This window comes from Schistocerca nitens, chromosome 11, assembly GCF_023898315.1.
Source record: "Schistocerca nitens isolate TAMUIC-IGC-003100 chromosome 11, iqSchNite1.1, whole genome shotgun sequence".
In the NCBI taxonomy this organism is placed as follows: domain Eukaryota; kingdom Metazoa; phylum Arthropoda; class Insecta; order Orthoptera; family Acrididae; genus Schistocerca; species Schistocerca nitens.
In genome coordinates this window covers 132,051,612-132,066,535 of record NC_064624.1, presented here as the reverse complement: position 1 = coordinate 132,066,535, position 14,924 = coordinate 132,051,612, and the positions used below count along the sequence as shown (strand labels likewise).

The 14,924-nt window shown below is 40.4% G+C and overlaps 1 protein-coding gene across 3 annotated transcripts in view; it reads right to left on the bottom strand.

The window, feature by feature from the left end:
• The window catches only part of LOC126213235 (insulin-like growth factor 2 mRNA-binding protein 1), a 920,751-nt gene that overhangs the window by 44,976 nt on the left and 860,851 nt on the right, over nucleotides 1–14,924 (bottom strand). For all 3 annotated transcript variants that reach the window (XM_049940885.1, XM_049940886.1, XM_049940887.1), the window contains 2 exons: nucleotides 6,721–6,984; nucleotides 3,207–3,344 (listed from right to left, as the gene is read on the bottom strand). In XM_049940885.1, coding sequence (XP_049796842.1) covers nucleotides 3,207–3,344; nucleotides 6,721–6,984 — 402 coding nt within the window. The remainder of the gene's footprint in view (nucleotides 1–3,206; nucleotides 3,345–6,720; nucleotides 6,985–14,924) is intronic.

Sequence of the window (14,924 nt, the reverse complement as noted above, 5' to 3'; positions counted from 1 at the left end):
AATGCAAAAATGGGGTCAGCTTCCAGCAATGGAAGTGCAAGCATCTGATGCAAGAATGTGAGAAAGATGCAAACAACAGGTGGAAACGTGTCAAGACGGTGGAAGTAGAGAGTTCCAACAGCAGATTGGTGATATATCGCTAGATAAAGAAGTGTGGAGATCCACAAAGATGAAGGAAAAGTCAAAACACAATGTGCCGCACGCTAAACCTTTGAATGGTTTAGGCTCTCACCCATGTCCGATATATCTTTACAGAAAATGTAGCTGGTGAGAATGTACTGTGGTTGGAGACAGGAAAAAATCTTTTCATTTTATGAGAAAAATCAGCGTTTTTAGGTCAGATCAGTGTTATTTCTTGCCACATTCTGCTTTTTCTTAGACAAGTTTGGTGCTATTTGTTTCAAATTTCAGTGCTACTTATGAAGTCATATCACATTCAGTTACACAGGAAATGAAATAAAATTTAAGAGCAGGCATATACACGAACCTCAACTTTAAGGAAACAAGAAGTCAAGAGAATCAATACCATCAGATACAAATATTGGTACACTGTCACCCTCACATATATAACTTGATTTGTGTGCTTTTTTGTGAAAATTTGTTGTCCCTAACTACAACAAAAGACTGCTACCATTCAAATCACAATTCTATTGTTTAATAAAACCACTATATTAAAAGAAACGTTTCTATCTATAGAAAACTACAACTTCGCAATCAACACTTCAGTGTGGTACCGAAGTATTTACTCATTACTCTGAAGTAAGATGTAGTATAGAGTAATTCAAACAAAATGTCACACGGATACAGCTGATACAATGCAACCGAAACAAACACAAGGGGCATCCAGAAAGTAAGTCTTCCGACATTGTTTCCTTGAAACTAGACTTACGTAGCCAGGAAAACTGCGAATTGTAACAGATCTATGAGTGATAAACGGTGTGTCTTATTCGTTCTCTCAACACCTGTTAGGTTCGGTCAGTGAGAAGGTTCCGTAATGCACAAAACGCACCACCCGTGAAAATTCATCAGCTCTGTCAGGTCTAGAGGCCAAACATCACGAGCAAAGTGTGTCGGCAGTATAGGTATTTTTCTAAAGACCACCAAATTGTCCACAGTTAAGAACACAGTGGGCAACCATCCCTCGCCAATCACCACCACCCCGCTGAGCTGGTGCGGCAGTGCACCCCCTTCACGATTACGCAAGCTCACCAGCCATTTTCTGGTGATATCGCAATGCTTGTTGCACGAAATTGTCCCTAAGCACCTGCTGTTCAAGAAATTGTGTGCCAGGTGGGTGCCAAAAAACTTGACACTCTAGCATAAAATGAAATGCTTCAGTGCAGCACTGACATTTCTGCAGCGGTATCGTGCAGACAGCGAGTACCCAGTGATTTCCATCTTTTCTTGCACCTCGAGAAATTCCTATTGTCCGGCCAGAGTTTCGACAATGACAAAGGGCAGAAGACAACTGTCACACGCTAGTTCCATTCACAGAAATACAAAAGTTGATTCCATAATATGACAAGGGTCTCACTTCCTCTGCTGACTATGATAAAAAATAGCTCAAACATTGCTCTACCTGTTGCCAATCAAGTTTTCCAAGTAACGATATTGTCTTTAAATGCAGGGAAACTTACTTTTTGGTTGTATCTAACACTCTCATGAGGTGTTAAGCAAAGGTAAGTCCAAAACTAATTTTCTTTCTTTCTACTTCAGACACTGACGAACTCCAGACAATAAATTGGTCTCCGACATTTACTTTTTCTTTGTAGACTTCACGTTTCAGTCACCCTCTCAGATGAAAATGCTCGGATAGTTCGGTGGCCGAGAAACTTCCACATTTCTGCGAATCCACAGACTTCACGTTTCAGTCACCCTCTCAGATGAAAATGCTCGGATAGTTCGGTGGCCGAGAAACTTCCACATTTCTGCGAATCCACCTACTGAGGAACATTAGGTTTACATGACGTGTCACTACGACTAGAATGTGTGATGGCCTCATCACGCTAGTACATTCCCGTCCTTGCAGCCAAAGAAATCTCTTGCATTTATACTGGAATCTCATTTTCAAGAAAGTCTAGACAATATTCCCAAAAACTTAACACCAGATATGAGCAAAAAGCAGTCTTCAAAATGCGTTCCCATAAGCCACACGGGTATGTACCGCCAATGAGAGTTAAGAGCACTATCGATACTGTCAAGAGTGAAAATGGCTTCGACAATCAACAGTACTAACATCCATTATTCAGCAATTTGCAAGTAGTCAATGACAAAATTTCAACTGTCCGCCCTCATCTCCTTTTCAAAGGTCTCTGACTTCTGTAAACTCCCAGGGTAGAGGCCACGCATACAAAAGGCTCGCAATACTTGGGTGTGTCTAACACAGATGTCGACTTCCTGTGTGTGCTTATTGAATGTCTTATACTTCACCTCATCCTGTTCATCTGCACATTCTGTGGGGACTGCACCAGTCACACGGTTTAACAAAAATGAAAGTAAACAGCTCTGAATCTAGTACTCTAATTACAAATAGTCTATTGTATTCTTTACAAAAAGCAGCAATGTAGCCATAACAAAGCCTGTGCACAAATACATCATTCTCAAGGCACATTTAAATGATGCAGTACAATTGGAAAACGAACCACACTCACAATTGAAAATTTCAATTATGTCAACTTTAGCACATTTTCACAACTTCAAAACAAAAATGACAATAAATAAATAAATCTCTAGAACTAGAGGAGCAACATACAAACTAAACTTATCTCTGCAATCCCCTGTATTAATTTAACCAATACAAACGGAACATATGAAATGTTTCATTCTAATTATTCTATGCTACAATGTCCTAAAATATTTACAATTCCTTTGAAATAACCTGAACATTGTTGAGATCTGCTGCACCTTTTCCACATTTTCTGTTTCTCTTGTATATAAGAATAACTAGGAACAGTCTTACTCAAATGAATCTTTATATTTTTTTGACCTAACATATTTCACTTAATTATTTAGCTATTTTCAGCAGTAATATAGTGAAATGTGTTTCTCAAAGGCAAAATATATATATATATATATATATATATATATATATATATATATATATACACACACACACACACACACACACACACACACACACACACACACACACACACACACACACACACACCAGTGAGGAGAATAGAGGAATGTGTTGAAAAACAGACCCTTTGTTGGTGTTGTTGGCTTCCTGCTGCATTACTTCCAAGATCCTCCTGCAGGCGTTTGTGCAGTTCTCCGGGTTGCCGTAGATAGTTATCGCCTTCTCCAGAGAACCAACATTGTCCTTACGGTGAACATCCACGCTATACAACAAACAATGAAGAACAGTTATAACAACATATTATGCACCAACAATTACAAAAAGAAAAAAGAACTGTAATTGGAGGGAGACCAATCTTCCCACACAGTAAACAAATCATTATTTCAATTTCAGATAACACTAACATATCCAATTGCATATGCAGAGCAGTGGAACTGCTTTCAAAAAGGAATAGATACTACAAGACAGCACCCCAACCTGTCACTTAACCCACGAAATTTTAACGTTGCCACAGGACAACACTGGTTTCGAGTAGCCGCTGTACAGACTGTGCAACATTATTATTTAATGGGTACCCATTGTACAGGCACTGACACCCAAAAGATTTCAGTCAGTAGTGTTGCTCTGTCATCCACTGTCTACATACAGTGGATAATGTATGCCAACAGATGGTATGTGACAGAAGCCATTCACACAGGTTTGGTCAGCTCCCTTTTACAAAAATTCTTCACAGATTAAAACTCTTTGCTAATCTGGGACTCAAGCCCACAACCCTTCACAGAGCAGACAATTGCTCTACCGACTGAGCCCTCCTGGCACTTTCCACGACTTGCGCACACAGCTTTACCCCGAATCCTCATTCGATTCCAACTGCACCAAAGGGCAAAAAGTGTTTTTACTACTGCCGAATGGACTGTCACGTAGTTCTGCAACAAACAGGACAAATACATCAGGGAAGGTAACCACACGGACACTGTCGGGCAAAATACTGTCAAATAAGGAATCTACTAAAGTTAAATCACGAGTGCATTCTTTTCTAAGACTCAATACATCTAAAATAATTCTCAGCCTCTTTAGGGGTCTCCTCCAAACTCAGCACAAAACTGTATCAAAACATCTCTACACAGAAGTTGTCAGCGTGTGCCCGTAAGGGCTAATTGGTCACTATCAATATTTTTTGTACTGTACATCATCATTCCCTGACGTTAAGCAATGGCATACCAGATTCAGTACACGAATGGATACAAAGGCACCAGTCACCAGCTCCACAGGTTTATAAGCACACTTACAAGCAAACTGTCGCCAGCGCTCGTTTAATACCCTGTCGCTACTGCTTTGGAGTGCAGTGGAGACTGTGCATGGAACGGATTTGCCAAATTCTCACTAGGTTTCCAGAGGTTTGTGGTACCAGCTGTCTATGCACCGTGTGGAAATGGCACCAGACAGCGCGACAAATGTGTACTGTGTTCGGTGCCCCACAACGATGCTACTGTTACCTCAGAAGACATACTAATAGCAGTAACAGCAACAGCAAAGATGGTCAAAACACTACCACAAGGGACAACATTCTGTTATTCAAAGTTGTCAGGCAGAACTTCACCAACTGCCGTTCAAAATAATGCGGGACTGGAAGAAGCGGATAAAGACGAGAAGATGTCCGTGTAAGGCCAGTTCACGGAGCTGCCTGCCCCTGAAGACAATACGCCTCCGAATGGTACAGTAGGCACCCTCTGAGGGGGCGAGGGGGTAATCCTTACTGTGAGATTCTACATTTGGAAGCCCGTATTACACACGATTAAGTAAAGTATTGCAAATCTGAATTTGAAACTCCTATCACACAAATATTTATACTATCATACATTATATTAATTTAATCGTCTAGTGATCTTGGATTCACACTTTTTTTAAATCTCGGTTTGCTTCAATCTGCAAAAACTTCATTCCTAGAGGTAATGAAGTGAAATCACACTTCAATGCCCTATGCAGGTAACTTTATTTCAATCTAGAAACCAACCATAATTGTAAATGAAAATCATACAGTGAAATAGCTGTGCATATTTTTATTACACGATGATAGTAGTTTGAAATAGCGTACGTAACTAATGGGTGATGCGTGTGCATGGAAAGCTTATTACACAGTTGCTTACAGGACAGGAAGATTTTTGAAGGTGGAGTTTCCTATAAGCATGCTGAACAATGGTTCAAACGAAAAAGTTTCAGTAACAGCAAGTAAAGGAGATTATAGAATCAGCCGGCTGCATATTAAGGTAATTTATACAGAATTAAGAATGCTGCATTAATAAATTCCAACACTGTACTGTAGTTAACAGGGCATTTTATCAAATACCCCAATCCACTACTGTTATTCATAACCACTAGACGACTGTGATGAAAGAAAGGAACAGATACAGTAAACCCCTGCCCGCATCCGTACAGAGGGTGAACTGCAACAAGGGCAGCAGCCGGTGTTCACTTGTTGTGCGAGACTATACATATGCTTTCGCATTCCTAGCCGGCGGTGTCATCAATGGCTCCGAGTAAGAGGGGCGCCGAGAATTTCAATGGGGACCCAAAAATAAATTAATCACTTTTATGTTAAACAGAACTTTGATGTATGGCCTAAGGATAAGACATAGTGTATCAGTAAGTGTTAATGTTGGATGTTTGGTTAAACTACTTTGAGTTTTAATTATTGCGATCTGTCATTGTGAGACTTGAAGACTTTAAATATAGAGAAGTGCAAATACAAGTGAAGTTTATTCAGTGGCTCGAAGTAGCACTCACGATCTGACATTTCAATATAACCCAAAAAGGATCGAAATCCAGAAGAAAAGCAAGTTCATACGAGGCAGTGGGATGGAGTAGCTCGTGCAACAGAATTTCTGAAGGCAGTCATTCGTCAGCAGATTTATAACAGGTAATCCAAAACTGTAAAAATGTAACAAGTGCATACAGTAGCTTAAGTAAGTCGGTAAGAAAAAACCCACATTTCCATTGACGTACACAATGAAGCAGTGGATCCTTCATTGGGCCAAACACACAGAATACTGAAGGAGTGAGATCCGGGCTGTAGGGTGGATCGGGAAGAACAGTGCAATGAAGTTTCATGAGCTGCTCTCGAGTGCACAGACTTCGAGACTGTACACTGTCACGGAGATGGAGAAGTTAGTTTGCATTTTTGTGACAACGAACACACTGAAGTTCGTTTCTTCAGTTTCCTAAGGATAGCACAATACACTTCAGAGTTGATGTTGCACCACAACAGAGCACACCAAACACGGGTTAGCTGTTCAGTAACACAGATATTTTGGGCCAACTCGTCACTGTAGTACAGAGCGTATAATTAGGGGAATATGTGGTGTCCACTGCAGCACAGCTCTCAGATTGCTATTTAAATAGTTTTACATACTGACAAAAGCTTCACAGTTCATTTACACTCTTATGAAGTTTGTTGTAAACAGTCAATTTGGAAACTAGAGTAACATTTGTACACGTAATACTACAAGGAGAAATGACTTACACTACCCACCACTCAGCTTCAGTGCACAACAAAAAGGATTGCAGTGTTCAGGCATCTACTAAGTGCAGCTCGCAATTTAACGGATAACAAAATAACAGTATCTCATTTCCACACTGACCGCGCACGTGTCTGCTGCGTGATCTGGCGGATGGTCGATCCCTGGCGGCCGATGATGGCGCCCACCATGTCGCTCTGCACCAGCATACGCAGCGGGAAGTCCGCCTGGCGACCGCCGCCCCCGGGCCCGCCGGGGCCGCCCCTGCCGCCGCCGCCACCCCCCCTGCCCCCGCGCCCGCCACCGCGGCCCCCTCCCCGCTCCATCGCCAGGTCCGCCCTCAGGGTACAGCCCTGGATCTCGTAACCATTCAGTTGCTGCACAGCTCTGGAACATAACAACAACGGTACGGTCAGTATCCCAGTCGAAAAGTGTCGAGACTGCAATTCTGACACTACAATAAAAATGACCACGTTACTGTAATCTACACACGTCGAGGAGGAGATCGTTTACAATTATTGAAAATTTTTGAAATTATGGAAACTCCAGATTTGAATATCAATGGTGTAGGAAATGACAGATTGCTACTTACCATAAAGATCAAATGATAATTAGCGAACAGGCTTAATTAAAAGACCCTTACACATAAGTTTTGGGGCACAGACTGTCAGAAAAAACAAAGAGACACACACAACTCATTCACACAAGCAAGTACACCTCTAACAAACTCCAAGCTGCCAAGGTTAGTGGTTGTGCGCGCATAAGACGGGTTTGCTTGTGTGAACGAGTGGTGTGTTTTTCTCTTCCCGATGAAGGCTGTGCCCGAAAGCTTGTGTTTAAGTGTCTTAATTATGCCGGTTTGCAAACAGTAACCTCCAATCTATCTTTTCTTACATTTTTAATGATCTTTATAAATCAATAGCTCCACTTCACTTCTGGGACAGCACATATCTAATTTGAAATTTAGACCTCTTAGTGTCAGATGTTTATTATGTCTCATTGCTTGTATGTACCCACACATTAAATGAAGTACAAACACTATCACACTCTTTCAATGCAAGGGTCATTTGTTTTTCAGATTTCAAGCTAGCAGTATTATGAAACTGAGCTGTCCGTAACAAACTTTGATGCTAGAAAGTTAAGCTGACATCACTGTAACGGCTTTAACTGGACAGGCAACAATGCTGTAACACATTTTTAAACATGCACATGCACACACACTTCTCACTTTTTCTGGCAGAATTGTGTTTTTTGTTTGTGTGTTTACAAACAGTGGTTTAAATTACAATATGGAGATATAATGGATTCTCCAGATACAAAATAAAGAACATTCTATTACATAAAAGAACAAAGCTTTTAATAAAGAACTGTCAAACCAGTACTTACTTTCATGACCAGAGCCTAGGTATTTAACTAAGACTTGAGTTACATATTATTAATCCTATGGCATAAACCTTGGAAGGGTCCTATAGTCCCCTGTCATCATCATCTTATTTGCTTCCCAGAGCACATTGCATCCTACAGACTGAGCTATGATTCAATCTAGCCAAAGCCTATTTCTTTCTACAATTTAGAAGCATCATATGGCTGTTATGTTGGTTCTTTTCAAACTTACAAATGTGTCTATAACGCCTTTATAAGTCTTCCATGTTTTTATATGTAACCCAACTCATGACTATGATTCCATAATATGTTTATCCCTTGTTCTCCTATTCCAAAACTCTATGGCATACGTGAGTGAATGAATGTTGGTGTGTTTCATTAGTCTGCTGCAGAGAATCAGCGGTAGCCTTACAGAATGGCCAACCATAGCAATTTTCAGGTAGGGAAAGGGGTTTGTTCTCCTTGTGTGAAAGTTACCGGTGTTAGCTTGGTGGCTGAAGCCTCATCTCTGGGTTTTCCTGGCTGCGGGGTTGGGCGGAAGAAGTTTTAGTGTGAAATGGGCAGTCTGCTTCCAACTCTCCAATGGTCTGCAGCCACTCTTTGAAGAAAGGCGCGTCGATTTAACCGCACGGCACGATGTCTCAGCGAGAGGGGAGCTTTTAGCTTTTGGCCTCGCATTTTCTCTTATAAAGATTGTTTTGCTGTGTCACAGCAAGGAATGCAAGGCTTTTGCAGACTTTCAGTTTGATTCCTAATGCAGTCTTTGGTCCATAAGAAGAATGTAGCACAACGGTGATGCTTATATTGAAGTGATCTCACACAAGAAGTGTGCCCTCGGTTCAGTGTGCGCCTGCTAATGCGTGTCTATACCTTCTAATCTTTTCTGAAACTTGATAATTTTTGCCTCTCTGTGAATTTTCTTAGTTTCATTACTATACGTCCGTTAGAAATCATCAATGTGGGTTAATATTAGAATTTGTTGGCCCTCTGCCATTACCCTTCGTCTATTCAAATGCGTCCCCTGTAAAATGTTAATTGTTTGCAGCTGCGTGGTTTAATGTTGCTAAAATTTGGGCACGGTACTTAGAAACTGTGTTTCCACGAACCACGTGGCCATACGAGTTAACTGTGAGCCTAACTCTCCTGTGGCCCCCCGTCTCTGTCCTAGAGTTTACTTATTGCTCTGAGCTTGGAATATTAAATATATACTGTCCGGATTATTCAGTTGTATTTGTGGTTTGTGATTTCATGTTACGCGTGTGTGCGCGTGTCCTTGTTGATACCGTTTCTCCAAACCGAGGTTCAACTTTACATGCAACCACGATATTCAGATTTACCCTTTTATTTAACCATTTCTCGACACAGCGGAACAAATCTCCTACCTTTGTTGCATGTTGGTGTTGGGACCGTCCTTGCCGTTCTTCGAGTGAATGTGGGACTGAATGTGAGTATTAAACCTTTCCCGTCCCCCTCTAATAACAATAGCGATTCTAAATTAAGAGATTCTGTTGTGAATCGTATAGCGTTTCACAAGCAATCGTACGTAGTTACCAGGTAACAGCAATTATATATGGTGCTTCATATCCATGTCTTAAGAAATAAATAATTTAGTTTCAAGTCTTATCCAGTGTACCGATGTTGTGTCTCCTTTACCTACGCCATTCACTTTTTAGTTTCCTTGTCAGCCCATCCACAGTGTTTCATGCACACAGGTCCAATCATCAGTGTTCTCTTTTTATTTAAAACAAATTCTTTAGACTAGATTCCCCCCCCCCCCCCCCCAGGAATGTTGCTGCAAGCTGCTCTTATTCACAGTTTTCATACCCTTTTAACTTTATTTTAATATTTGAGTCATGTGAACAATCCCTGGATCATACTGATAACTGCATCCCATTTTTTGTGAGCAACATTACAATGAATGTTCTTTTAGGAGTTTCCTTCTTATGGCTAAATTAATTAATTTTCCAACTCAGTCGAACCTCTCGTTTGTAGTGTGGCTATAGTTGGTGGCAACCCAATTTTTTACTTTGATTTTAATGTCAGATAGATTTCCATCTGCATCTGGTTCTTTTAGCCATCTGGATATAGCTCAGGGCTCCACTCATTTCATCAACACCACTTAAGTGCACATCACTTACAGCCAAATAAGGTATTTAAGTAATATCAGTTACCTGAAATAGATGACTGCGTATAACTGTTTCGAGCACTCTTTCTTCTGGCAAAGATGATAAAAGTAGGTAAAATAAAAGCAGCACATTCCAGTCACTTTAACAATGGTTTCTGGAGTTTCACCATTACACCGGGTGGTTATAATTTCAATGCAGCTACTTACAGAGGTCCAGTGTGGGTTGTAATTTTTGTACAGCAGCAAACTTAGAAGATATTCAACCACATTAGTGCAAAACTGATTTACACTGGAGAAAGGAAGTTCCAATTTTGGGACCAAGTGAAAATCTGTAGAGCGCCCACCATATTTGCACCTGCTGGGCAAAATCTGAACTAGCCTAAATCAATTCCGCATTAACGCGCCAGCATTTCTACCAAGTTTTGCTGCCGTATGATAACTACAGCCCATACTGGACTTCCGTGAGTAGTTGCAATTTAATTATAACCACTCAGTATCTTTCATTTAATTTTTCCTAGTAAAAAAAGGAAAAAAAGATTAATAGGCTCCCATCCTAAAGTCAATGCATACATGCCACCAGTAAATATCCCAAGCTTAACCTACTTTACAACAGTATAAGCTACCATATCTAAGATTTCAGGGTTTAGTCGAGGTTTTAAAAATGGAAAACCTTGTTCCTTGGGACAAAGAATCTCAACTTCAAATTTCATAGGTTGATGGTCCTTTACTAGCAAGTAGCACAAGCTCCTTGAACAATTTTTTTAAATACTGAACAGGGACAGCAACCTTATTCAATTTTGCTATTACAGTATTCCATCATTGCACATCATAAGAATTGGGTGCCACAAATTGTTTCTTAGGAAGAAGCTTAAGAGTTGTTCGAGTGTTGTGATTTCATTTTGAAACTGCCTTTGTAAACGTGCTTTGGTTCAGTAGGTGGTCTCCACAGTGCCCCACATCCATAGCCAGCACTTTTACCCTGGGTGGTAAAATCATGCCACTGCACATCAATATTAAAATCAGTCTCGAGACAGCACACATCAAGATTTTTTCTTTTTTCTGTTAGAATGTGCAGCAGGCACTGCAATCTGGAAATCTTGTTTTTAAATTAAGTAATTTTTCTTTGAAAGTGAGAACAGCTTTTACCAGAAAACATTAAACACAATACTGTATTGTTCTAAGCAGTCGGGACTGTCTCATCTTGTACTGCAAATGAATAATGTTCATCAAAAGTTTGGGGAAGTTATGTGTCTTAAGGCAGGGGCGGGCAGGAATTCTGCACGTGTGCGGTGCACATGCACGTGTGCAGTTAACATGTGTTCTGCGTGCACACAGGGGCAAGCTGGCCACCCGTTTCTCTCCACTCCCCCCACCATACCGTCTCTCCGCTTCTTCCTCTGTAATGCGTTTTGTTTCCTGGCCTGCTTTATTGAATGAAGGAATAAGGTTAGTAGGAGTGCTTGAAAGTAATCATCGTTTGAAAGAGTACCTATTACCTACGATACGTTTTATTTAATTATCACAGGTGGAGTTTGCAATACGTTTAATGTCTGGAACAACATTTCTACATACAGACAAACGCAAACAGTTACGCAAATTTTCATTACTGATGTTTGCTCTTAACCGAGACTTATTAATTTTCATAACAGAAAAAAATCTCTCACAAACGTATGTCGAGCCAAACATTGACATTATCTTCGCGGCTTCACGATGGAGACGAGGAAACTTGCTGTGGAAAGTCGTGATAAAAATCTATCACACGTCTTGCCAAAAGGAACCTGTCTCTCAGACGAGAATTACACTGTAGACCAATTAATTCCATTTGCAAACTGGGATGAATATCATCTACAGAAACAGCAGAGTGTCTCGAGAACTATTCAAAACCTTGGGATAAGTAATATATATCCCCAAATCGCTTGAGAAATTCCTCTTTTATTGCACTAAGAACGGCAACATACTGAAATTTATTATAATGGCGTTCAATATTAAACTTCCGCTGACCAGCGAGAATACTGTCACATATTATACATTTCCAATTTTCACGTTTTTGCACAGAGAAAAAATGATTCTCCCATTCCTTTTTAAAAGATAGCAAATCTCCAATTCTCCGTTTCCTTGATTCACTCTGCATTTTCTGGTTATTGAAATTCACTAAGTAGTGGTTGCTTCGCTTCAACGTCCGCAGCTTAGCCTGGAACTACACTGCGGCAACCTGCCGGCTGCCGCCACTGCTCCGTTCGACGATTGCACGCGAGCGGCACACGTGCAGCGCTGTGTGCTCATGAGCCGCGTGCAACGTTTGCCCTCCCCTGTCTTAAGGTATCTTGTATAACCTGATAACTATTTCTATACTAAACATGAACAAACAACAAACAGATATCAATAATTTTCAAAAGCAGCTTCAGTGATGACTGATGCCATCAGAAAGCACGTAAACAACTTCACACGTGCTCAGCAGGTTGAGAGTATCTTTCATACATTTTACATGCATTAATATCTGTACATATTACAATGGATTAACTATCATCAAATGGAAGAACAAAACTTACAAGTGTGTCTGAAAGAACAGACACTTGACCGTCCACAGTTGTACGAAATACTTTTAAATCAATTTGCTGTCTTAGATATAGAATTGCTACCAAATAGTGAGACAAAAAATATGTGCCGAGCGGGAACTCTAACCCCAATTAGTAGTCTCTGATATAAGGACGTAGACTGAGTGACAAGGAATTCTGTGTCAGTCTGGAGAATGTGCACAGATAGCAAAGCAGTTAAGGTGACTGCTCACGATATGTGGGATATCCGGGTTCGGGTCCCGGTTCGGCAGAAATTTTCGTGTGCAATACTGGATAGCAGATCTACACCTAGTACCACTGACGTCAAGGAATTCATAGTCTGCAAAAATGATTTCGAGGTAGAATAAAAACAACAAAAATTCCATACTTGTTAATTGCTGATCATTCCCTGCAGCTGAGCTGCTACAAAAATTCATATTGGTGCAAGTAGTATGAGATTTGAAATCAATTTTCCTTTTTTTCCAAATTTTATCAAAGACAAATTTCTTTTGAGACTAAATAAAAGATGTTTACATCAAAACAAAATATTTGGATTTTCCCCAGATTTATCTCATAGTAATTTTTTTTCCAATTGGACAGAAAATTAAAGCACAGCTGGTAAAGCTTCAATATGATGTCAGAATCACTTCTGTGGCTTCAATAGTTTCGTATTTGTACCACAATCCACTCCCTCAAATATGTGGAAATAAGTTTAGTATAGACAGACCCTCCTGTATTAAAATTGCAAGTTTCAGTCAAACAACAGACCACGGCAGGAAGCTGATCACTAATTACAGGCAGCACAGGTCCTACTGATGGGGTGGCAAGATGAGCCCACACCGTCAGTGCAAGTACAGAGGTAGCGGAAAATTCCAGCTCTACACCACCACCTTTGTGGGCTATTTGGTAACGACCGATGGCTGTGTCGTCGTCCACCAAATGCACCACTCAAATGCAGCTAGGACAGGGTTACTGCGCTACACTCCCGGCAGTTATCAGCTTCGAAATCTCCGGCTAGTTCTCATTCAATTAACTCCTCAATTGCAAGTGGACACAATTCCAGTCCTCCCACTGAGGCAAAATCCGTGACAATACTGGCAATCAATCTATAGCAATCTAACCCTGGTCCTATGTGCAACAATCAGTAGGGACCAGAAAAATTCTCGCTTTGCAGATAATGAAAATATAGAAGCAAATTTTGCCTCAAAATGCAAAATTCCCCGATACACCTTATTTCATAGTGAATTGTTTCAAGATTGACTATATCCAACAAAATAGTTTGAAACTGCATTAACTTATGCAAATAAATATCAGAAATATACACAATTTTCCACTATTGTTATCATCCATCATCCGGTGAAGTCCAATTTGGAAAGAATGTGCACAAACGTGCACGAACACTGTGACATATCGGTGCGCTTGATGCTGTGGTGCTGAACTTACTACAAATGGTCGAATAGTCTGCGTAAGATAATACTACAGGCTAATGGCTCCGAGTGATTGTGAAAGGAGGTACAAATTAGCCATCAAGCTCATAATCATGCTAATCAGTATAAATGATAGTGTACCTTATCTACTGCTTGAGTCACTTAATGTTGCAGTTCTGTGGGAGTTTCACACACATTTGTTTGTTAGCTAAGTCCAAAAACAGGTAAGCCTGGGACACTTCTAATGTGGCAGTCTTAGGTGATGGGTGTTTTGAACTGTGTTCGTGTCAAATATCAACCGAGGTCGGGCCTGGACTACCCCATTTACAATACTCTGCAAACCTCAACAAGCAACTGTGCTGTAGCCAGTACCAAGTGCTGTGTCATTTTGATTCTGACCCTCACAACACCAAAAGGCACCAACCAATCCCTTTGAAAATGCACCAGTCCTAATTCACAAAACCCAAGTGCAGGTTGCTGTACAGCGAGAGGAAGGCGGGGCTAGTTTTTCCGCACCATTAGGCTCTCCTCTGGCTGTCACAGTTCTAGTTCGTTTGCGCTCACAGCCATTTGCCAGTATATAGTATCTGCAGTGTGCACTAAAGCGAATGGGAAACAAAACCTGTCACTTATTTTGACCCCGCCAAAATTTTCCCTTAAGTGCCTCGTCAGTTCTATTCGTATTGTCATTTACAGGTTATACAGTAAAAAAAAAAAAAAAAAAAAAAAAAAAAAAAAAAAAAAAAAAAAAAAAAAAAAAAAAAAAACAGAATGTCGAAATTAATATTCTGCAGATTTTGTAATCCTCAGATTGGGTGGTAAAAGAAAACTAAAGCC